Source organism: Podarcis erhardii, assembly GCF_964252035.2.
Source record: "Podarcis erhardii genome assembly, chromosome: 14".
Taxonomy (NCBI): Eukaryota; Metazoa; Chordata; class Lepidosauria; order Squamata; family Lacertidae; genus Podarcis; species Podarcis erhardii.
In genome coordinates, this window is record NC_138503.1 from 19,088,286 (window position 1) to 19,113,949 (window position 25,664).

The 25,664-nt window shown below is 43.5% G+C and overlaps 1 protein-coding gene across 7 annotated transcripts in view; it reads right to left on the minus strand.

The window, feature by feature from the left end:
* The window catches only part of ACAN (aggrecan), an 83,660-nt gene that overhangs the window by 5,702 nt on the left and 52,294 nt on the right, over nucleotides 1–25,664 (minus strand). For 6 of the 7 annotated variants that reach the window (XR_014150832.1, XM_081838639.1, XM_081838636.1 and 3 more), the window contains 8 exons: nucleotides 23,678–23,971; nucleotides 22,119–22,298; nucleotides 18,432–20,879; nucleotides 16,275–16,388; nucleotides 10,579–10,692; nucleotides 3,239–3,397; nucleotides 2,355–2,437; nucleotides 868–1,012 (listed from right to left, as the gene is read on the minus strand). Coding sequence is in view for 6 of the 7 variants with exons in the window: in XM_081838639.1 (XP_081694765.1) it covers nucleotides 868–1,012; nucleotides 2,355–2,437; nucleotides 3,239–3,397; nucleotides 10,579–10,692; nucleotides 16,275–16,388; nucleotides 18,432–20,879; nucleotides 22,119–22,298; nucleotides 23,678–23,971 (3,537 nt within the window). In the remaining variant the exon portion in view is untranslated. The remainder of the gene's footprint in view (nucleotides 1–867; nucleotides 1,013–2,354; nucleotides 2,438–3,238; nucleotides 3,398–10,578; nucleotides 10,693–16,274; nucleotides 16,389–18,431; nucleotides 20,880–22,118; nucleotides 22,299–23,677; nucleotides 23,972–25,664) is intronic. The other variant, XM_081838641.1, reaches the window with a different exon arrangement.

Sequence of the window (25,664 nt, forward strand, 5' to 3'; positions counted from 1 at the left end):
GACGCCAAGGTTGCTAAGAGCGTTCTGTTGCCTGGTCCATGAGCCAGGCTCAGTGGCTGCAGAAGGCCATCTTTTTTGTTCAATGTGGCAGCCAGGATTAGAGCTATAAACAACTGGTTTACTAGCATCTAGAGAAGTGGGGGGAATCTGATTCAGGCCACATTTAAAGGTGAACTACTTAATTTTCATTTCCTGAAACAATGTGCAACGTGGAACTCAGCCGACCTTTGAAATTCACACTCCTATGAATTTTGCAACGCAGTTCTCCAACACAAAACACGCTTTTAACTCTGAGTAGGTCACTTCCACCTAGAGCAGCTTTATCCGGGAAAAGAAAGCCCTGGCAGATTTCTGCCATTTGAGGGAATGAATGATCCAATCGCACAATATGTTTCCTGCCCTCCAACTTCTCTTGTTGCATCTCAGTGTGAGTCACTGACCCTACGAGGAAAACTTAATTCAGGAAAGGGGAACATGTGGCTGATGTTACTAGACTGATGTTCCACCCCCCCCTTGGACATTGGCCTTCAAATTGCTTCAGAGGGGCTGATGGAAGCTGAAATCTAATTGCATCTGAGGTTGGAAACACGTTTCCCATACCCGATTTAATTACTGAAATTCTTTCACACAGTGGACTTGCAGATCTCCCAAGTCACACACATGACTGCAGGTGGCTCCCTAGATGTTGTGGAATTACAACTTCCATCACCCTTGGTCATTGACCATGTTTGCTGGGGAACTGTTGGAAATTGTAGTTCTGCAACCTCTGGACAGTCCAAGGTTTTCCCCACACCTGCAAGAGTGCCCTTGGGCTATCTCGTCCTTCCTTGTCCCATAGGGCTCTCGCTGCCAGGAATCCAGCCTTACCTGTTCCTTTCTTGCACGTGAACGGGAGATGGTAGTTGCAGGGGACGTCGTTCCACTCTCCCTTCTCATGCCAGATCATTACGACACAGTCTTCTCCTTTGGCAAAGAAATTATCGGGTTGGTTGGGCCGCCAGTTCTCGTATTGCTGCGAGGGATGAGAACGAAGCTGGTATTGGAACTTAAACAGAGAAGACAGTTGGGGAGGCTTTTCCTTAGGGTCTAATAAGACCCAATGGTGGAGAAAATGGCCATCAGATCACCTGTGGGTTTTTGTTTTGTTTTTGCAGGGTCCCGCAAGTGAGGGTGGGAACATAATCCTGAAAAGTGAGGGGCTTATTGTCCCCAGACTTTTCTGCTCTAAATTCACACCCACTCCTGCAAAGTTGTTATTTGCTCTGCAGGCAGTGGAATCTGGCCCAGTCAGGCAAATGGGGCATTGTTACACCAATCTCTGTCTGGCTTTAGCCAGCCTCACCTGCCTGCCTTCTTATTACCATTCCAGAGGCTGGCACTGCCTGCCAGGTTCCTTACCCTTAGTTTTGATGTTGCTCCTTGTAGAAGGGAAGGGGACAAAATGAGGATTAACTGCTCCACCTTCTATTGTCTCTAGTGCTGCCTCTTGTTGGCTCTAGCTCCACCTAGTATTGGCTTCCCTGCCTTCCACCCTACCAGTCACAATGAGCACCAGCCACTGCCACTTATTGCAGGCATAGGCAACCTTGGCTCTCCATATGTTTTGGGACTACAACTCCCATGATCCCTAGCTAATGGGACCAGAAGTCAGGGATGATGGGAAATGTAGTCCCCAAACATCTGGAGGGCCGAGGACGCCTATGCCTGGCTTATTGCCAGCGAAAATATTTGAATGCCATGCAGGTACCCATATATGCCCAACTCCTTATGGGGCACTTCACAGCTCTGAAGGGCAAGTGGTCAAAGCCCCAATCAAACCTGCAGCCAGCCCTAACTCACAAGCCCTAACTCACAAGCACACCATGTATTTAAAGCACTATGAAACCACTTCAAACAGTCAGGACTTTCCCCAAAGAATTCTGGGGGCTGTAGTTTGTTAAGGGTGCTGAGAGTAGTTAGGAGACCCCCTATTTCCCTCACAGAGCTCCAGTTCCCAGAGTGGTTTAACAACCAATCCTTCTTTGCAGAGAAGCCTGGGAATTGGAGCTCAGCGAGGAGAATAGAGGTCTCCTAACAACTCTCAGCATCCCTTAAACTACAATTTCCAGTTGGGGAAGCCATGAGTGCTTAAAGTGGTATCACAGTGCTTTAAATGTGTTGTGATAATGTTGCCTCTGTCTCTTGTCCTTTCCCACAAAACACAGAAGCCCCTTTCACTCTTGGGCATGAGGGGCAAAAATAAATAAAGCCCAGAATTATATTTCCTTGTGATGAAGGAAGCTCTTATGCTGAAATGTTTCCCAGCAGCCCAGGATCATTCACTGAAAATCATGTCCTTCTGGAATGTAACTCACAAGGGAGTGTCCATCAGACCAGCGGAAGTCATCCTCAACCGCTCTGTCACTAAGGCCAATCCACTGGTAGTCTTGAGCGTTGTCTAGAAAGGAGAGACAGAGAGAGCGTAAAGATTAGAAAGTTAGCCTGTAACTTCCTGCTGAAATACTGCAAATTTTTAACCACAAATGTTTCACCCTTTCCTGTTGCCCTTTTGTTGTGCCTGGGTGCTCTTCCAGACAGGTAAGGTAAAAAGGTAAAGGACACCTGGACAGTTAAGTCCATTCAAAGGCGACTATGGGGTTGTGGCACTCATCTTGCTTTCAGGCTGAGGGTGCCGGCATTTGTCCACAGACAGCTTTCTGGGTCATATGGCCAGCAGGACTAAACCACTTCTGGCGCAACAGAATGCCATGAAGGAAGCCAGAGCGCACGGAAACATCGTTTACCTTCCTGCCACAGTGGTACCTATTTATCTATTTGCACTGGCGTGCTATCAAACTGCTAGGTTGGCAGGAGCTGGGACAGAGCAAGGGGAGCTCACCCCGTTGCGGGGATTTGAACCTGCTGACCTTCCGATCAGCAAGCCCAAGAGACTCAGTGGTCTAGACCACAGCACCACCCACAATAATATGACAACACTGGGGAAGCATCATAAAACGACAAATAAAACGGAATGATGGATGAGTGGCCCAGTATAATTCTACCACTAATGCATTAACTGACTACACCACCATCCCACAACTCCCCCACAACCAATCTGGAATGACTGCAAATTGCAACGTTTTGATTCTACTTCTAAACTCAATAGGAATTTGTAGTTTCTTGATCAGCCAATGCCACCTGTTTGGAAAGTGCAGCCTCGATCTCTGGCCCTGCATACTCCTCAAATCACCACACTTACTGTTCACAAACTCCTGCTCTTCGGGAGTGATGATACTGCTCAGGTGAGACTGATGGTCTCGGCAGAGGTTCTCAGCATCCACCCACGTGTGCTTTTCTTCGAAGTGCTTGTAACAGTTGCCTTGGAATTTGGTCCAGCCTGCTTCACATTCTGCCAGATCTGGAGAGAAATAAGAGGGAATGCATGTGAACAAGAAGTAAAGGTTCTCGAACAACTCAGGACCAGGTTACCTGAAATAATGCCTGCCCTATATGGATATAAAATTTACAGCATGTTATAATTTAAGAGGAAATTATATGAAAATGATGTATTGTCAGTATCTAACACCGAGTAAAGTGACAATATGTATAAATCTAAATCAAACAAGTGTTGGAAATGTAAAGAGAAAGAAGATTCTTTTTATCATATGTGGTGGACTTGTAGCAAGGTTACAGCTTCCTGGGAAATGATATACAATGAATTGAAAAGGATGTTCAAAATAACTTTTGTAAAAAAACCAGAAACTTTTCTTTCGGGAATTATAGGAACAGAACTACCTAAATTGTATAGAAATTTATTTATGTATGCTACCACAGCGGCAAGAATGTTACTCGCCCAAAAGTGGAAAGAAGCAGAAGTCCCAGAATGGATACAGAAACTTATGGAATATGCAGAAATGGCAACACTTACCGGGAAGAAGAAGAAGAAATAACAAACTTTTTATAAAAGAATGGAAATGGTTTATTGAATATTTACAGATAAATTGCAAACAGATAGAAACATTGGCCGGATTATTGTAATAACCTGCAGTTTCATAAGAGTATATATATTTAAAGTAGATAATTAAAGGAGCAAATGAAATGAATTTGGAGATGCAGAAGATATTTAAAAATAAATTTAAGGAACCGCAGAAAGAGGGGGAAGGAAGTCAAACTTTGAAATGTTAAATAGATTGTAAAACTAATGAAATGTATGAACTTGGAAAGTGTAAATAAAAACTAGAAGAAGAAGAAGAAGAAGAAGAAGAAGAAGAAGAAGAAGAAGAAGAAGAAGAAGAAATACTGCCTGCCCTTGTAGAGACGTATAATATTACTCACGGCATCATACCCTACAGAATATCACAGGGCAGGGACCTAAAACAAGCATTTTTTGCCACTGTGGAATGGTCTTCTCTCTGACCTACAAGAAGCATCATCCAACAGTTGCTTCAGGTATCTTGAAAAGATGCATCTTTTTGACTCATAAGTTTGGATCCTGCTTTTACTAGATTTCTGATTTTACCTGTATCTGCTTTTACCTGTTTCTTTTTAAATAATGCTGATTTATAGCTTTTATGTTATTTTTGTATACCACTTAGGAATTTTCAGATATTAAGTGGCTTAGAAATGCTTTTAAATACGTACACGCATATATCAAATAACTGCATATGCTTTAATAATATATGCACACATATTTATTTATTTAACAAAACGTATGCATCACTTCATTGTAAATAGAACCTCAAAGTAGTTTGCAGAAACAGAACAAAGCCAAAATGGTCAAAGAACGACAATGTTAAAAATGAGGTATTAAAAAAATAAATCAAAATATAATTAAAATAAACAGTTAAACTAAACTAAAATTAAAATAAACAGCTAAACTAAAAATAGAAGATGATTACAACACATAGCAGCTTCTATGTTTCTAGGTAGGCTTGCCTGAAGAATGTTCCATTTTCAACAAGTTCTGAAAAAGGTACGGCAAATGCGCCTGACTGCTGGCAATGTGCAGGGAGTTCCGAAGTTATGTGCTGCTATACTAAAAGACTTCACAAGTGTGGAACAAGTATTATGTGGCACCTCTAATAGTGCCAGTTCTGCAGTTCAAAGGAGTCAAGTGAGTGTATATGGAATAAGGTAATCCCCTTGATTTTATTCTGTGAGACCCCCAGGTATAGGGCGGTATATAAATTCAATAAATCAAATAAATAATAAAACAAACAAACAAACTAGTCCCAAACTGTTGAGCGCTTCATATGCAGATAGCAAAAACCTTCAACTTTGCCTAGTGACAAAATGGCAGCCCCATGCAAATCTCTGAGCAGGGTTTCACTCCTGCAAGCAACTGCAATTTCTGGCTACATAGGCAGAACGAGCCACTTACCCTCAGGCAGCTGATTTTGGGTGTCGTGGAAGGACAGCAAAAGATTAGCTATTTAATTTATTATTGTTGCATTTTCACTGCCAGGCAGGGAAGAGAGGCGCTTGTGGGATTTTTTTCTCTTCTGCTTAGGTGCCAAAATAACTTGACCAGCTTTGGGTATTATGTGTGTTGACTTGGAAGGGGAGCCCATTTGCTGCTCCACCTCAGAGAAGAAAATGTCTTCTGCCCGCCGTGTAGACGCCTATGTCGCACTTTGCTGTGATGCACAGTTGTCTTCTCAGACAAGAAGAGTTATTGACTTCTCTGTCGAGGAGGCTCCCTACAGTGCTGAGCAAAATTTTGAAAGCCCATTAAAGGACACCACAGTGTGCCAAAGAGAGAAGGGGAGAATGGAAGAGCCTTTTAAGACTGCCAAAATGGAAACAGGGCAACATGGTCAGTCGCTTGTATTCCAAGAAGCTGAGCTTGAGGGAACAGGGAGGTTTTCTGAGATAAATTGTGAGCAGGTAAGAAATTGCTGCAAGACTGTGTTAGGCCCTAAAAAAATAATAATTGGGGCCAGATTCACACCATATGTTTAAATCACTGCGATACCACTTTAAACAGCCATGGCTTGGAGCTGTGGTCAACAGATAATACATATCTAGCTTTGTTATAAATGTAAATATGTTTTGTGTTGCGTTGGATCACTCCGATAATCAAAAGTTGGAGAATGTTCATTATCAGGAAAGCAAAAGTGTTAGGGGCTTTTTTGTAGATTAGAAAAATGATGATTAAGAAAGGGAGAAATTACAAAATTACGAATTATATGTAGAACACCAATGGAGATAGCTTTTTCTCTCTGTTTTGTAATACTAGAAACTGAGTTAGCTAGGTGAGCCTGCTTTCATGACCCTTAACCCATTGCAGTTCCCAGGTTCTTTTGGTGGAAACTGTTTAAAGTGATATGATACTGCTTTAAATGTCTAGTGCAGATGGCATCTAGGACACAGTGAGCTGGAGCAGAACTTTAGGCTGATTTAAATATGCCTAACAGGGCAGTGGAAATCCATGGAGCATATTGTAAGAAGCAGGACCCTCCTCAGTAGATTATGCTGGTCTAAACCACATAATCAGTAGATTTTGTGGTCTAAACCACAGAGCCTAGGACTTGCCGATCAGAAGGTCGGCGGTTCGAATCCCTGCAACGGGGTGAGCTCCCATTGCTCAGTCCATGCTCCTGCCAACCTAGCAATTCAAAAGTACATCATAGTGCAAGTAGATAAATAGGTACCGCTCCGGTGGGAAGGTAAACAGCATTTCCATGTGCTGCTCTGGTTTCGCCAGAAGCGGCTTAGTCATGCTGGCCACATGACCCGGAAGCTGTACGCTGGCTCCCTTGGCCAGTAAAGCGAGATGAGCGCCGCAACCCCAGAGTCGTCCACGACTGGACCTAATGGTCAGGGGTCCCTTTACCTTCACCTGTAAACATGATTTATATAATACCGGAGGAATTAACTTCCTCTCATTTTTGTTGTCAAGGCTGATTTTGCTCTCCTTAATCCAGTACGGGTGAAATGATTTCAGTCCCACCCACCCCAGCATCTCTGTCCCTTGAAATTTCCATCGATCAGAATTCATACTGCCAGATAGAATGAAAAAAGGGGCCTTTAAACAGAAGCCCTTAGTACTTCCATATTGAACACACAACCTTCTGCCCAAAGAAAAAGAGTTTTAAAAATGGAAAGAATGGGAGAGAGATAGCTGGAAGATCCTGTTGTAGGTTTTCTGGTGACAGGGATTATAGAGGCCTTGTTTGTATACCTAAGGTCTTTATGCACCTTAGACTTGATCATATGCTATGCTGTACACAGGTACAAAATGCCTTTACACATGTAAAAGTGTTTGTGGGAAAGACTGTACACATGTTGATTTGTAGAGCCCAACTATTATGCATACAGATACGCCGACTGCAGACTCCCACAAGTGTCCCTAGTTTCTGATTTGATCCCAGAACAGCCTGCTTTTCCTTAGGACGTCTCTATTTTGACTGGAAAAATGCTGGAGGCTGTAGAATAGGATGTCCCTATTTTCTTCGGAGAAATGTTGGAGGGTTTGCATGCAATTGTGAACAGCCCTTTCGTTACTACTGTGCAAGTGAGTCCTGTTGAGGTCAAACACCATGAATATTCAAGTAGGCAGCTGTGTTGGTCTGCCGTAGTCAAAATAAATTAAAAGGATTCTTTAAAAAGATAGTTTAAAGTAATTCTTTAAAAAGGTATGTTAAGTCTGTTAGTCAGACTTACCATACCCATTAGCCAATCACCCATTCCCTCCCCTCCCTCTCATTATATATAAGGGTCTGATGACTTTTGTTTCAGTGTATCTGAAGAAGTGTGCATGCACACGAAAACATATACCGGTACCTAAAACTACTCAGTTGGTCTCTAAGGTGCTACTTTTTAATTTTCAAATTCTTCTGGAAGGATTTTTTTAAAGGCTTGCTTAGATCATATAACTTTTTTGAAGACTTGATTCTTTTTAGGGAGTTTTTAGGTTTACAAGAAGAGTCTTTTTAACTATCTTTTTAAAGAATTGTTTTCATTTATCATGGATATTCAGCAAGGGAAGACAGACTTGGCTTGGCATGGCCCCCGCTGGCTGTGTCTCCAACATCCGTGTCTTCAGCTGAGCAGGTGAAAGGCCTCCCCCCCCCAATTCATATTTATTCCCATGCAAAGGAACTTCCATTAACAGGACTTTTTGCCTGGCATGTTCTCGAACGCTCCTAATATTCCTTGTTTGCCTGGAAGGAAGATACTGAATGTGCTAACCTGAATGTACAAAGGTAACATTTATATTCATTGCTCCTCCCACTTTTGTCCCTGGTCCCACCCACAACTTCCACATGGCCCCCCAGAAGATTTCCCAGAAGGAAATGTGGCCCTTGGGTTAAGAAAGCATCTCCCTCCTTGTGGCACACAGTCCATTTTTTTTCTGGTCCTGTTTGCCAAGGCAAACAGGCAAAAACCCTGCCTGGTTGTTTGTTGCTCTCAGCTTGTTCTGCAAGTAACGTGGGTGGGAGGAAGAAAGACGTAGGAGGCATCAGATGTGAATTCATCCTGTCTGCCTATTAGTAAGGAGATGGGATGGATGGATGGATGCTTTTACTTGAGGCTCCTAAGGGAAGTTCTGTAGCCCAGCTCAAAAAGAAATATTCCTTCTTTGTCCCCAACAAGGAACTCATCCGTGTTGGCACATGGAGTGGTATCATGTTTTCCTTGCTGCTGGAGTATTCCCCATGAGGAAAAGCTAAAGTTTGGAACTTATAAACAAACTGGGGTGGTAGTGATGGTAGGAATAACCAGAATTTATACCATTATGAAAAGAGTAGAGAAAACTGGTTGTCTTTGTTTGAGGAAGCTTCCAGGTGACCCATTTACTGGGCATTCATCCTGCTTTGTTTGCAAGGAGGCTAGATGGGGTTGCCTGTTTAAGGAGCATTCATTCTGATTCGTTTGTGGGGAGGCTGGATGTAGCTGCATCAAAGCAAATATCATCCCAGGGCATTTCCCCATCCCAAAGAATCCAGTCATTTTGGGAAGCGAGTTTGTTGCACAAGACCACCCACTCAAACATAATTGTGCACGGGTGGCGCTGTGGGTTAAACCACAGAGTCTAGAGCTTGCCAATCAGAAGGTCGGTGGTTCAAATCCCTGTGACGGGGTGAGCTCCCATTGCTTGGTCCCAGCTCCTGCCAACCTAGCAGTTCAAAAGCACGTTAAAGTGCAAGTAGATAAATAGGTACCGCTCTGGCAGGAAGGTAAACGGCATTTCTGTGCGCTGCTCTGTTTCACCAGAAGCAGCTTAGTCATGCTGGCCACATGACCCAGAAGCTGTACACCGGCTCCCTTGGTCAATAAAGCGAGATGAGCACCGCAACCCCAGAGTTGGCCACGACTGGACCTAATCGTCAGGGGTCCCTTTACCTAATTTGCCGGTATGTGATTGAATTCCATCTGAAAAGTGATGGTCTGGAAGTGCCCCCCCCCCACCAAAAAAAAAGTAATGCTGAAAGCTAGTTAGGGGGATGCACAGCAGGCCATTGTGACACATACAGTTTTGTCAACCAACAGAAGGGTGAAGGAGAAACGGTCTACTGCTACTGTCACAAATAGCATTTGTCTCCTGAAGCAGTTATCTCACTCAGCCTAATGGTAGGGCCGTCTCCCTTAATGTAGCACTCCCTCCCCCCTTCTGTCCACCAGAAGTGAATCCACTCATTCATAGGAAGAAAGTGAAGGGATACATTTAGACATACAACTAAGGGGCTTAAAGTTGCAGAGGTAAGGCAACATATTTCACCTTTCTCCAATTGCACCTCAGATTTCAGCCTCCTTTTCTTTCTTCTACACATTTCAGTAGGGTCCAGGGTTCAGTAGGTTTGAGTCAGACCTCCATAATCCCACCCTGTGTTTTTGGAATGATGCTGGAAGTGTGACGTAAGCTTGGGCATTAAGAATGAGACCAAGAGAAAGAATGTTGGGAACTGACCAACGAAGGCTTCCTTTGGTTTCTAAGTGTGACCAAGAGAATACCCAGGAGTCTTAAGAGTTATAAAAAGGGAAAGACAGAAACTACCTATGGAAATTCCTTGCCATACAGAAGATAAATATAGGCTGGTAAGCAAAGAAACCAGATTTCCTTGTGGCAAAAATGCACAATTCCTTCTGTCACTAACATGCAAGCTTCAGGTGCTGTCGATTATGTGCGTAGCGAAAAATGACACCAGCATGAGCGCGCAAGAGAGATCCATCAGCAGGCTTAGGGGAAATGCAAAAGTTTGCAGACATGACATGTGAGCAAAGAAAAACCGGCGAAAAAACTCTAGTGGGAGGGAATCCCAGGCTAGCTCAGAGAGGTCTGAGCATGCTCAGTGGTCATGGTATGCAGATTAGATATTTGGCAGGGCGATGAGAAAACACTGAGTGGAGGTGGAGAGGCTAGAGTCCTGAACATCAGCAGCACTCCATATTGCAATGTTCTGTTGCAGTTTCTACTGGGTTTTTTTATTACAGTTATTAAAGAGTTAGATAAGGATGGGATGGGTGTGTGTGTGTGTGTGAGAGAGAGAGAGAGAGAGAGAGAGAGAGAGGATGTCTCCCCACACCTCCCAACCCAGGGGAGAGAGAAGAGATGCTGTTAGTACGATTAGCTGAAGCCAGGCAGGCAGGGCGTACCAACGTCACAGAGGTCCCCTCCGTAGCTGGGAAGGCATAAGCATTTGAAAGTGTGGATGCCATCGACGCAGGTAGCTCCATTCAGACAGGGGCTGGAGTGGCACTCATCAATGTCTGCAAGAAATCAAGGGCTGCCATTAGGACTCAGGCTCTGGAAAGAGGTCCATCAGCAGGAGAAAGGCTTTTCTTGCTTGTCTTGCAGGGCAGGGCAGGGCAGGAAGAATGAATGGATGGATGGTCACCCAGCTATCATTCGGTAGAGCCTGAGACAATCTCCGGGTTGTGGGTTTGAGCCCTGAATTGGTCAAAAGATTCCTGCTTTGTCAGGGGTTGGACTAGGCGACCCTCATAGTCCCTTCCAGCTCTACAATTTCATGATTCTATGAGCAGATGAAAGAGTTCTCCAGCAGAAAGGAAGCATGTCTAAACCAGGAGAGGGCGGGAGGCAAATCAGGATCTACTGGGACATTCTCTGGGTAACTTGCAGTAGCTCAGCGAGGGTTGGCAACTTCCAGTGGTTTAATAAGAGTGACCAAAAAAAAAAAAGCCTTTCAACTCCTCTCCAAAATTTGACTGCTGAAATCGAGAAAGTTTTGGAGCTAACAGAAGTAGGTGTATGTGTGAATGGATCCATGCAACAACTCCAGTTCTGGTACTGAAAGCAAGTTCTTGGTCTCTGAGCATGTTCTCAGCAGCACCTTGTTCCTGAGCCACTCTTCTGTACTGGCCATTCATCCTGAGTTGCTCGTGGTGTGTTTATACGTCTTCCCACTAGTCAGCCATTCATCCCACAACTGCAAAAAGTCTGTTTCTTTTTCTTTTTTTAACGGGGATTTGTTGCCCCAGGGCAGCAGTAGGCTTCAATCCACTTTAATTGCGCAAGCCTAAATTTCCCAGTATGCTCTTAAGTTTCTCCCACAAAATACTGACAGCCTAGAGGGGGCCTTTGTCTGCTTCTAGTTGTTCCATCTTTATCCAGAGTCTAAGACACTGGTCGTCATCACACGTTCATTTCACAAGCCAAGCGATCTTCTTCTCTTAAGATAACCAGCCACATCCTTATTTCCAACTTTGGACTCATCTAGACTTCCTTTTGTGCTGCGTTTCTAGGTTGGGGCTTTAAAGATCCATATCCAAGCTTTGTTTTTTGCTTTTTTGCCTCAGTGTGTTTTCCCCACGTTTACTGCTGAATCGGAAGAAACGGCAATCAGGTTTTCTGCAGATTGTCGTTTTCTCCGATTCGCTGGTGAAACGCAGGTTTTCCTGGGGAAAGCGCTGAGACCAAAGCAAACAAACAAATGCTCAGACATGAAAGGTATAATAAAACATGGACCTCTTCCTGGAAATCGCAGCACAAAAGGAAGTGTGGATGAGCTAAAGAAAATAAAGAAACAGCATAGGAAATTAACAGCATTAAAAAGGCCTGTACATTATAGAAAACCCATCTAAACTTGGGTTTCTAAAAACGTAGGAATAGGGGCGGGGGTGATGATTCAGTTCACATTTAAAGGCAAATCTACCTTACTTGCACTGTCCAAAACAATATGAGAACTGAGACACAGGGATCTCTGAAGATTGTACTTCTCTGAATTTTGCTATGCAGTTCTCCAGCCAAGTAATGCGTACAAAAATGCACATGGTCACGTAAAGTCTGCACAAAAAATGCAGATATGAGTAAAAGATGCACAGCATTAGGGGAAATATAAATATTAGGAAATGTGTACATCAGGCAAAATTTTCATACAAAAATTTGTATATTAGGGTAAATTTGCAGCAAAGTGGTGAATTTTCACGGGAACCTTTTTTTCTTAAAATTGCAAACTGATGTGGAAATGTGGAGAACTTAAGACTGGAAAAAATGAGATACCAAGAGAATATGTAATTGACAGATTCACCCATCCCTAGCTGTCAGAGAATGTGGCTCTATAGCACTTTCCTGAGAAACATAATTTTGCCACTTCTTCTCTTATCAGAAAAACCCTCCAAGGTATAGTGATGTAAAGTGCTTACTCTAAAAAGACCTACCAGCAGAGAACAGGTCAGCACTGGGAGTCAACATGGTTCAGCATTTGCTGAGCTCCACACCCCAGAAGGGTGCGACTGCTGTGAATTCCCTGAACCTGCTTCTTCTCCTCTTCACCTCTTGCTTGCTTGCTTTATCTCTTCCTCTAGCCCAGAAGATATAAGCAAGGGACTGGCAACAGTGGTGAGATAAAGGAGTAGCTGCTACTGCTGCTGCTCTTGCCTCGGCCTACCTGCTTCCTGGCTTTTTACCTGGCAAGAGAGCAGGTGATGGCAAAGGCAAGGAGGAGCAACAGTAGATGGCGCTGGAAGAACATAGGAAGAGCTTTTCCTAGATAAGACCAAAGGCCCATCTGGTTGGACATCCTTTTCCCACGGTGGCCAACTGGGTGCCTACAAGGAGTCCACAAGCAGGACCTAAGTACAAGAATACTCTTCCTCACTTGTGATTCTCAGCAACTAGTGTTCAGAGGCATATCACCCCAGACCTTGGAGGTGTAGCAAAAGGTAAAAGGTAAAGGTAAAGGACCCCTGGATGGATAAGTCCAGTCAAAGGTGGCTATGGGGTTGCGGCGCTCATCTCGCTTTCAGGCCGAGGGAGCCTGTGTTTGTTCAGAGACAGCTTTCTGGATCATGTGGCCAGTATGTCTAAACTGCTTCTGGCACAACGGACACCGTGACGGAAACCAGAGCAAACAGAAACACCGATTACCTTCCTGCCACAGTGGTACCTATTTATCTACTTGCACTGGGGTGCTTTCGAACTGCTAGGTTGGCAGGAGCTGGGACAGAGCAACGGGAGCTCACCCTGTTGCGGGGATTCAAATCACTGACCTTCTGATCGGCAGGCCCAAAAGGCTCAGTGGTTTAGACCATAGCACCACCCGTGTCCCTATGTAGCACATAGCCATGATAATGGAAATGACTCAAAGCAACTTACAGACACAACAGAAATACTGAAACCGATTCCAACAAACACAATAAAAGAAATGAAAGAAGCCCACCTCTGTACAAAGATCTTACAGATCCTGCTGCACTGAAAGAGGCTGCAAATACTTGAAAACCCTTCAGATTAAGGGCCAAAAGCCTCTGTAAAAAGGCAAAATTTTGCCAGCTGTTTAGAAATATATAAAAGATGCCTGGAGAGCCTCCCTGAGGACAGTGTTTCTACAAGTGGGAAGCCACTGTTGAAAAGGCCCGTTTTTGCCACCCTTTGGATCTCCTGTGGTGGTGGCAGATGGAGAAGGGCCTCCGATGGCGATTGCAGCATCTGGGTTGTTCCACATGCAGAGAGGTATTGAATCTTGATGGTAAGCATCAATGGCCTTATCCTCCATGAATTTGACTCATCCCCTTTCAAAGCCAGCAAAGTTGAGGTCATTGATCCATCTCGTGGTAGCAAATTGCATCGTTTAACTATTCACTGTGTGAAGAAGTATAGGGCGTATTTTTTGCCCTATAGGGCGCACCTAGGGTTTTTTTTTGGGGGGGGGAATAAAGAAAAAAAATTATTCCCCCCCAGGTGCGTGGCTGGGGCGGGGGAAGCCCGAGCTTCCCCCAGCCCCAGCCCCCAGAACAGGCTGCTATCCGCAAGCCTTGGGAGCCCAGCGGGAACTCCCGCCGGTCTCCCAAGGCTTGCAGATAGCTTCCTGAAGCGTGGAGAGCGAGAGGGGTCGGTGTGCACCGACCCCTCACACTCTCCAGGCTTCAGTGAAAGCCTGAATTCGTCCCATAGGACGCACACACATTTCCCCTTCATTTTTGGAGGGGAAAAAGTGCGTCCTATAGGGCGAAAAATACGGTACCTCCTTTGGAGACCACATGCGGACCATACATTCAAATAACTATGTTCAGGGTGGATCTACTATAAAACTAAAGAAGATTAAGCTTCAGGGCCCTGAAACGACTTTAGTCCATGCTGCTTAATTTTTTTTGGGGGGGGGAGGGGCTAGTACATCCAATTTGAGTCACACAATTCAAATTGATTGATTTTTGTGTGTGTCCCAATCCCAAAGTTTGAGCGTCAGTAGCACAGATGTTCTACATGTGGTGTGTTGCAGGAATTCGAAAATTAAAGGGATAGGAAATTTTTATTTACACCAGTGACTTTGACATGTGAGATAATTTTGACATGTACAGTGATTTTAATCAAAATCTGAGATGTAGCAGTTTTTGTTTTTGTTTTAAAAAGTGGTGATCTGTTGTGGAACAGCCCCATTGAAAAAGATAAAAGTGGTTATTCAGACCTCGTTGCTGGTTGTAAAGCCCCCCACCCCCACCCCATAACAGTTCAAGCTTCAAGGCCCCAAAGTTGTAGGTCAATTACAGACTATGATACCACTTTAAGCAGCCATGGGTTTCCCAAACTTGGGTCTCCAACTGTTTTTGGACTACAATTTCATCATCCTTGACCACTGGTCCTGCTAGCTACGGGTGATGGGAGTTGTAGTCCAAAAACAGCTGGAGACCCAAGATGGATGGAGATGATAGATAGATAGATGGATGATAGGTAGGTAGGTAGGTAGGTAGGTAGATAGATAGATAGATAGATAGATGATAGAAAGATATCCCCTCCCTCTTCCTCTCTCCTTTGTAGACAATGTTCAAGACTACCAATGATTTGGCTTTAGAGACAGAATGGGTAAGGATGACTTCTGCTGGTCTGATGGACACTCTTGTGAGTTACATTCCAGAAGGACATGGTTTTCAGTGAATAGTCCTTGTCTGCTGGGAAACATTTCAGAATAAGAGCTTCCTTCCTCACAAGGAAATACAATTCTGGCTTGATTTATTTATGGCCCTCATGCCCAAGAGTGAAAGGGGCTTCTGTGTTTAGTGGGAAAGGACAAGAGGAAAGGAAAATTTCTTCTTCTTTTTTTAACCCCTCGTGTATTGGGTGTAAAGGACTACTACTGTTTAGGGTTGCCATATGTCCAGCATTTCCTGAACATAGCCAGAATATGGCAGTCGGAAACAGTGCCCAGGCAGAAATCGCTGACATGTTCAGGAAGATCTGGATGTATGGCAACCCCCCCCCAAAAGCCCAACCACTTTGCCCAAGAAAGCTCAGCAACGTTTCTGCCCGGACTGTCACTTTTTGAAATACGGTAACCCTACTACTGTTAGTATGCAGGACAAGAGACAGAGACAGAGACCACATTCCCACCATACATTTAAAGCACAGTGACACCACTTTAAGCAGTGCTGCTGTTCGCAAAGGCGTGTGTGTTTCATCTTGGGCTGAGTGGGTCCAGCCCCACTTGCCCTGCAACTAGAATTATGAATGAAGCCTCCTTCCTGGGGTTGGAATGCTTCACTGGGTGAGAAACTCTCTTCCCAGTGCGGTTACGTATATCAGCTGTTGTGGGGCTGATGCTTGACAGCCATCAATTTTGGATTATTATCCGTTTGCATTGAGCTGCATTCGTTTTTTATTGAATTGCGGATCAGTAGAGCAGGTCTGTAGTTCCATGTGTGCTTGAACAAAGGAGCGTTACAATAGTGCATTGTGGGTAGCCTATCTGTTCTTCTGTTTCTTGGTTCTGCCTCCGTGCTCAGAACATGGGATATTTGCTCAACGTGCCCAACAAGCAACACAGTTTTGCAATAACATTTTCTTGGTGGGGTGCATACTACCATCTCAACCTCCATATTAAGAAGAAGTTAGGACTTACCTATGTCACAGCGATCACCCATATACCCAGGTGGGCACATGCAAGTGACGCTTCCATCTTGTTCTTGGCAGGTTCCAGCACCACATGGTTTCTCTTCACATGTCTTGGGCATAACTGCAACCATGAAAGGAGATAAGCATTAATGATCCCTTCCCGTGGTGGCTGGTAGGGTGGAAGGCAGGGAGGCCAACAGTTGGTGGCAGTAGAACCAATGACAGGCGAAGCCAACTAGTTCTACTTTTGTCTACATCCTCTTTCCTGTTGACAAAAGTAACATTCATTTATTCACCCACATTTGCCTTCAGTCATGCTCTCACCTCCCCCCCAGAAAAATTCCCAGAAAGACTATGTTTGAAATAGATTCCTGACCACTGGTTTAGATGAACAGGAATAATGTTCTGTTGATGAAAGGCAGTATGATAAAGCTTGGTCTAGGAGAGACTCAGGGCTCAGCTATACAGCTGCAAATAAAACATGTGAAGTGTGTTTTAAGTGCAATATACAATGTGACACTAGATGGCGATAGTGAGCCTTATGGAAAATTCAATGTATTTTTTAAAACACTTTTAAAAATGCATTTTCACTGAAAACACGGACATTTTAGATTTGGAAGGGTATGATAATGTATTTGGATGGCATGCGTATTTGTGGTATGGTAAGGTTAAGGTACATAAGGCATTTAAAAACCATATTGTCAGAAAAGCATTATTTAATGTCTGGAATAAATATAAAGATGTGTTGGAGAACAAAACCCCAAGGTGGTTATCGCCAATGGAGGCAAAGGCCATGAAAAGACAACATGGAGACCAATTGGCCAAGGTCCTGGGAAATTTTGGAGCAGGAGGGTGATAAATTGAAATTGCAGAGTTATGAAAAACTCAAAGACAAGGGATTGGCTACATTATTTTCAAGTAAGAGAGGCCTACAATTTAGATAAAAAGATTGGCTTCCAGGTGGAAAAATCAAAGTTAGAAACTGAATTGTTAGAACCCAATGCTAAGATACTATCAAGAATGTATAATCTGCTGTTGAAATGGAATACTGTGAATGAGACAGTGACATCTACTATGATTAAATGGGCACAAGATGTTGGACATAACATTATGTTTGCTGACTGGGAACAGTTATGGACCACCGGAATTAAATTTACGGCATGTAATGCCTTAAGGGAGAATATTATGAAAATGATGTATAGGTGGTACATGACCCCAGTCAAGCTTGCTAAAATCTACCATTTGCCCGATAATAAATGCTGGAAATGTAAAGAAACTGAAGGTACATTCTTTCACCTTTGGTGGACATGCCCAAGGATTAAGGCTTTCTGGGAGATGATATATAACGAACTAAAAAAGGTAGTTAAGTACACTTTCCCTAAGAAACCAGAGGCCTTTCTCCTGGGCATGGTCGGCCAATTGGTGCCAAAGAAGGATAGAACTTTCTTTTTGTATGCCACAGCAGCAGCAAGAATTCTGGTTGCAAAGCATTGGAAGACACAAGATCTACCCACCTTGGAAGAATGGCAGATGCAAGTAATGGACTACATGGAAATGGCAGAAATGACTGGCAGAATACGAGATCAAGGAGAAGAGCAGGTGGAAGAAGATTGGAAGAAGTTTAAAAACTATCTACAAAAACATTGCAAAATCTTTGAATGTTGAGGACACTGAAATGAGAAGAAGAGGTTCAAGTGATTAAGATAAATAAAAATATGAAAGAAGGGATAGATATTGGATGAAAATTTGAATAATATAATATTTGAAGGAATTTTCAAAGGATAAAACTAATATAAATGAATTTGCTAAATTAAATTTGAAGTGGAATACAAGAAAGGAGGGCGGGTGGAAGTCAAGAAAATAAGGCTATGAAGGATATGAATTTGAAAAGAGTCTTTTCTTTTTTCCTTCTTTTTTATGTTAAGTGTTTGTACTTTTGTATTTTTGTATTTTTGTGGTTTTGTATCTTTCTTGTGTTTTTCCTATTTATTGTTTATAAATTTTTTTATTGTGGAAATTTAATAAAATATCATTAAAAAAAAATGCATTTTCACAAATTTTTAAAATATGTGTGTACATTCCACCTCAGGGAGTGTGAGCATTCTGGAGATTCAGATAACCAAGGCTGGCTATTGGGGGTTCCACTGTATATTTTTAACTGTACCTTGTGTAGTAGATTCTGTCTCATCTGTAACCTCTGGTGAAACTTCAGGCAGGACATCAGTGGCAGTCGGAGGTGTTGGTGGAACCTCTGGGAAAGCTGCACCTTCTGTTTCCGAACCTGGTATTTTGTGTGTATAGGCCTCTGTTTCAACCTGGCCTTCTTCTAGATGCTTGGAGTGTGCAGTTAATTCAGCATCTGGTTCACTGGTTCCTGGTAGACTATCTGGCAGCAGAGATTTCTCTGGAACATCAGAGGCAGGGTCAGGGGGTGGCCCAGAACTATCCCCATGAATCTGGCTTCTTTCTTCAAGTGCCTCAGAGGGCAATCCACTGAAATAAGGTACTCCAGATGTTTCTGTATGGCTTTCAGGCAATGCTGATGTTTCACTACCCGTTTCATAAAGGGTTGGCATTTCAGGGTGGCTGTCTGGTAATGCTGATGCTTCACCACTTGTTTCATGAATGGTGGAAGTTTCTACACCAGCTTCATGAAACGTGGATATCTCACCACTGGTTTCACGAACAGTTGAGGATTCTGCACCAGCTTCATGAAACGTGGATATCTCACCACTGGTTTCATGAACAGTTGAGGATTCTACACCAGCTTCATGAAACGTGGATATCTCACCACTGGTTTCATGAACAGTTGAGGATTCTACACCAGCTTCATGAAATGTGGATATCTCACCACTGGTTTCATGAATAGTAGAGGTTTCTACACCAGCTTCATGAAATGTGGATGTTTCACCACTAATATCATGATATTCAGGTGGGCTTATGGTACTTTCATGATATGCAGAAGTCTCTCCACCAGTTGTGGAGGTTTCCCCACTTGATTCAGAAAAATGGGGATGCATTGCCTCTGTTCCTCCAGCCATTTCCTGTGAAACTGCAGGGCTTGTCACAGCTTCTATAAGATCAGAAGTTACTAAGGTGATTTCTGGGATTCCAGAGGCATCACCACTAGCACCAGCTACAGTTGAAGACTCTCCACTTAGGTCAGTGACACCAGCAATTTCTCCACTGAAATAAGGAACACCCGATGATGTTCCACTGATGTCAGTTGTTCCTGATGGATAGCCGCTAACTGTTGTCACATCGTATGGTTCTCCAGATGCCTCCCTATCTCCTGAAGGAAATCCACTGATTTCTAATACCCCAGATGTCCCTTCTCCAAATTCCTGGGCAACTGATGGCTGTGTTACAACTTCCACCAAAGTTGTATCTACAAGGGAGACCGTGGGAAACCCAGACGTGAGCCCACTGTAATCATAAATTCCAGATGACAAGCCACTGATGAGACCAACACCAGAACTTTCACCACTAATGTCTGTTAGTCCACTTGGAAGTCCACTAATTTCATGAGATCCTGAAGTCCACCCACTGAAGTCTATTTGGCCAGAAGGCTGACCACTCACATCTAACATTCCAGACACTGTGCCTGATAGATCTTCATCTCCTGAAGACAACCCACTCATTTCTACAAATCCTTTGCCTTCTTCTTCTTTAGCTGAAGGAGTTGTCACTTCAAACAAATTGGCATCTATGAAGGTAACCCCTGAAGGCTCGCCACTTCCATCAGTACCAGAAGCTTGGCCACTTAAGTCCACAAAGCCACTTATATCAGGTATCCCAAAATGTTCCCCACTGAAGTCAATTCCTGAGGACAACCCGCTAATATCTGGTAGGCCAGATGGTTGTCCGCTAGCGTCAAGTCCAGATGGTAATCCACTGAAATCAGGTATCCTAGGCAGCTCCCCACTGATATCAAGTCCTGAGGAAAACCCACTGATGTCAGGTATTCCACTGACATCAAATCCTGAGGGTAACCCACTGGTTATGCCACTCATGTCCCATCCAGGAGAGGGCAACCCTGATAAGTCTCCATCTCCACTGACACCAATTGTTCCTTTCCCTTCAACTTCCTTGTCCGTTGCTGTGGTGACAACTTCCACCAATGTGGCATTGACAAGGGACACGGTAGGAAATCCAGATGGGAGACCACTGTAATCATACTCTCCAGATGGTAAGCCACTGAAAAAGTCCACACCAGAACCATCTCCACTGAATCCAGAAGGCAACCCACTGATTTCTGGAATCCCTTTGCCTTCTTGAAGTCCAGGTACTCGCTCTTGGATTCCTGAGCCAATCCCTGATGTCAGTTCTTCATCTCCAGAAGGTAAAATGCTGACTTCAATATCACCGGAAGACAGGCCACTTATGTCTCCTGATGGTAGGCCACTCTCACTAGAAGGCAGTCCGCTGAAATCTGTGGCTCCAGAAGGAAACTCGCTTTCTCCAAATCCAGAGTGTTCTCCACTAGGTTCATACATTCCACTTGTATCTGGAGCTCCAGATGTCCACCCAGAAGCAGATGTTTGTGTGATTGGAGCTTCTACACTTGTCTCACTAGGTATGGCATCAATAGGAGCAACAGCTGATGGAATCACTTAAAAAAAGAAGTGTGTGGGAGAGAGAAAAAGAGAGAGAACATTAAACAAATATTGTTCAAGGACACTATGATATTTTCTCACATGATATAAAGAGAAACATCAGCTTGAACTCTTTTCAATATCAGTTGTCCATTGTCATCTCTCACTAGCTATGGCAGCCCAGGAACTCAAGCAGAAGGTCTCACCCACTGCCTGCTACTGGATCCTTTTCACTGCAGATATCTCCTGTTCCACTGTTGATTATGTGCTGGTCATTGGCAGATTAGATTACAGGCAGCCCCCCATTTATGTGGGGGTCACATTCTGAGGGGGGACGCATGTCCGTGAAATCGCATATATTTGAAACACCACTGGAAAAAGCCTGCAACTGCCCCATTCTGTCCCTTTTTGGAACATTTTTGTGATGTTTTCAGCTCACTTACAGGTTTGGAGCAACTCACGTATGCACGGTCATGCACATATTGAACATGCGTAAATGGGGGAGTTGCCTGTACTGCAATGTGCTCTATATGGGGTTGCCCTTTAGGCTGAGCTGGAAGCTGCAGCTAGTGCAAAATACAGAGACCTGGCTGTTCATTAGGGCAGAATATCACCATATTGCTGTGGAAAGAACTGCATTGGCTGCCATTTAGCCACTGGTTAAACTTCTAGGTGCTGGTACTGCCATACAAAGCCTTATGCAGCCTGCAATCAGGATACCCAGAATACCTAAAAGATCCTCTCATCCGCTATGTGCCACACTTATTGCTGTATTCTGCAGGAAAAGGCATCCTGTCAGCAGGTCTGTTCTGTACAATGTCAGAATTGGGCCTTTAAGTGTGGCTACGCTTTGGAGATCCCCCCTATTATATATCAGGCAGGCACCTTCTCTACATCTACCATCCAATTGAGTTCTTTGGATCTAGTCTTGTTCTCTGGCGCACCAGGGAAGAAATCTTTGTCCTGTTCTTTGTCACGTTCCTCTGGCTATTTGAACAGCCCTATCATGTCTCCTCAATTTTGTCTTCTCCCCTGGTTCCTTCAACCATTCTTCATAGCACTTGTTTTCCAGATGTTGTTGACTCCAACTCCCACCAGTCCCAGTCAGCATGGCTTATAGGCCAACAACATCTGGAGACCATAAGTTCCCCACCCTTGGTCTACATGCATCATTATGTCCACCACACGTAGGAAGCACACGGTTACAGCCACCTCTGAATAGGGCTGCAAAGTTATAACCATGGAGCCCAACATACCAGATAACAATGATATGTTTGTTGGAAATACTTCTGTTCCCCACTCGGTCTGATTTTCAGAATCAGTGGCAAACTCCATTTCCACAGTTGTTTCCTCCCCAGAAGGGACTTCCTCGACCCCAGGAACTAGCTGGGCTGAAATGAGCTCTTCCTCTATGCCCTCATACTGAGATGGTTGAGCTGAAAGACAAAAAACATCACAGTGAATATCCAAGAGTGTCCTGTCTGTCTCAGAGGTCTTATGTCTACCCTGTTTAGTGTGGGGAGAATTTTTGGAATACTCTCAGTTCTGAATGAATAATGCCCAACTCAATGTAATTCTCATTAGTCTATCATGATCCCCATATTTCATTTCCTCAGCTAAAAGTCTTACATTGTTTGTTTGTTTGTTGCTGTTTTTTATTTTTACTTTTACTATTCCGTCATTAGCCCAGACACTGAGATCTGGTTCCGAGGGCCTACTGGTGGTTCCCTCACTGCAAGAAGTGAGGTTACAGGGAACCAGGCAGAGGGTCTTCTTGGCAGTGGCACCCTCCCTGTGGAACATCTTCCCATCAGATGTTAAGGAGATATATAACTATACAACCTTTAGAAGACATCTGAAGGCAACCCTGTACAGTGGTACCTTGGGTTAAGCACTTAATTCGTTCCAGAGGTCTGTTCTTAACCTGAAACTGTTCTTAACCTGAAGCACCACTTTAGCTAATGGGGCCTCCTGCTGCTGCTACGCCACCGGAGCACAATTTCTGCTTTCATCCTGAAGCAAAGTTCTTAACCTGAAGCACTATTTCTGGGTTAGCGGAGTCTGTAACCTGAAGTGTATGTAACCTGAAGCATATGTAACCTGAGGTACCACTGTATAAGGAAGTTCTTAATGTCTTGTGTTTTATTATGCTTCTGGATACGCTGGAGTGACCCAGTCAGATGGGCAGGGTACAAATAATAAAATTATTAACAAGATCAATACCAATACCAATATCACTATCAATATCAAAATCCTGCCTTTTCCCCAGGCTTGGACTCAAAGTGGCTGACAGTTTCACCATTTTAAAACAATTTACATAGTTCTTCTCTTCTGGAATACATCATGTGGTATTATTCTGGCCCTGTAGTGCTTGAAAAACTTTCTGTGATGAGTCACAGAAGAAGAAGAAGAAGAAGAAGAAGAAGAAGAAGAAGAGGAGGAGGAAGAGTTTGGATTTGATATCCCGCTTTATCACTACCCGAAGGAGTCTCGAAGGAGGCTAACATTCTCCTTTCCCTTCCTCCCCCACAACAAACACTCTGTGAGGTGAGTGGGGCTGAGAGACTTCAGAAAAGTGTGAGTAGCCCAAGGTCACCCAGTAGCTGCATGTGGAGGAGCGGAGACGCGAACCCGGTTCACCAGATTACAAGTCTACCGCTCTTAACCACTACACTACACTGGCTAGAGACACAAGAACATCAGAAGAAGAGCCTGCTAGCTCAAAGCCCATCTGGTCCAGCATCCTGTTCTCACAGAGGCCTGTGGGAAGCCTGTGAGCATGACCTGATCATAACAGCACTCTCCCAGACAGTACCTCTGAAACAAAAAGCGTGGTGCTTTGACTGAGGATCAGGGAATCCCGTCTGATTGGGATACAGGTAGGTGGTCCTCACACCAGGCTTCTCCCCGCCACACGCAGGACGTGGGTGAACAATGGGATATCGAAGGCTGCCATCAGCCAGCCAGCCAGCCCGACAGTTATCCAGACCCAGCTTCCAGGCTGCATAGAGTTGACCAGTTGAAGCCAGTGTAGCATTCTGGCTCTGACAGTATTCTTGAGCTTCCTGTAAGGTGAACTGGTCTGGTTGTGTTGCGAAGAAGACCTCACCTAGGGATAAAATAGTAAGCGTGTGAGTTTTGGCTAGATATATTGGAGAGGTCCTATGGAAATGGAAATGGGGGGTGGAAATTACTGACATTCCCTTATTCGTCCCATGTGTAGAACATAAATTAATCCAGCAAATATGATTGCTGTTCACCTTTGCCTTCAGTCCGCAAATGGTACTTGATTGATTACATTCCTCCATATTTGCATCCTCTGCACTGAAATACGTGGGGTGGATTAATGTAATGAGAACATAATTTATGTAATTAAATACGCAAATTATGTAAGTGATGAAATTTCACCATGGGGGACAGTGAGATTACTAATGCGGGTCCCACCTGCACTATACATTTAAAGCATCGCCATCCCAATTTAAACAGTCATGGCTTCCTCCAAAATCCTGGGAAATATAGGCAAAGGTACTGAGAATTCTTAGGAGACCCCTATTCCCCTCAGAAAGGTTCCCCAGGGTTCCCCAGGAAGAAGGTTTGATTGTTAAAAATTGTTGTTTTTTTAATCATTTTTATTTGATTTTAAAAATATAAATTTATAACAAAACCAAATACATATCCATATAGAAAGATTTATCTGAATCTCAAGATTTTCCCATCCCCTCCATGGGTCCTATTGTCAACGGTTTCAACTGCATATCATTTCATAGTCTATATTTTGTATCTATCCATATTGTCCATAGTATTTGTTACACTGCAAGTTAGATTAAAATCCTGCTAATGTTTTCACCTGCTTACAGTGGTCTGCTAAGTAATTTTTCCCCATTCTTTCTTGAAGTTTTTGTCTTCTTGATCCCTGAGCTTTCCAGTCGGTTTGCCATTTTGGAATAGTCAAACAGCTTGGCAAACCAAGCTGATCGTTAAAAATGGTTAAACCACCTTGACGGAAGATGGAGTCTTCCAGCATTCAGTTCCATTGGATGTTTATGAGTGCCATGGGAGAGAGAGGAAAATGTATCTCTCCAACCACTTTCTCCATGCCAGGTGTGATTTTATAAACTTCTACTGTGTCACTCTTACTTGCCTTTTCTCTAAACTAAAAAGTCCCAGATGCTGTAGCGTTTCTTCATAGGGGGCGCGTTGTCTCTTTGATCAGTTTGGTTGCCCTTTTCTAAACCTTTTCCAACTCTACAATATCCTTTTTGAGGTGAGGCAACCAGAATATTAACATGTCTGGCCAGGGCCAGATTTAGGTTTGATGAGGCCCTAAGCTACTGAAGGTAATGGGGTCCTTTATATGTCCAGCTGTCCTTTGTCAACAACAAATTGTCGCTGTTTTTTGTGTTGAATAATTATAATATTTATATATAGTATTACAGTAGTAAGTGGGGGTAATAGGGAACTGTACGTACTAGTTAATAATAATATAGGCCTACTAAATAATAAAGATGAATATTTTTCTACAGTAGATTTATAATGGGATCAAAATAAATAAATTATGTATTACATGAAATCAATCAGTAGGCATAAGACTCACACCCTTAATCTATACTGCCTGATCATCAGTCTACAAGCACTCTTTAATTTTATTTGTTTTTTATCTTATATTTTGGAAATATACATCCAGTTTTTTCCCTTTAATTTTTTTTGGGCCCCCCAAGAGAGCGGGGCCCTAAACTATAGCTTGTTTAGCTTATACGTAAATCTGGAACTGTGTCTGGCACATGAATACATTCAAATGCACT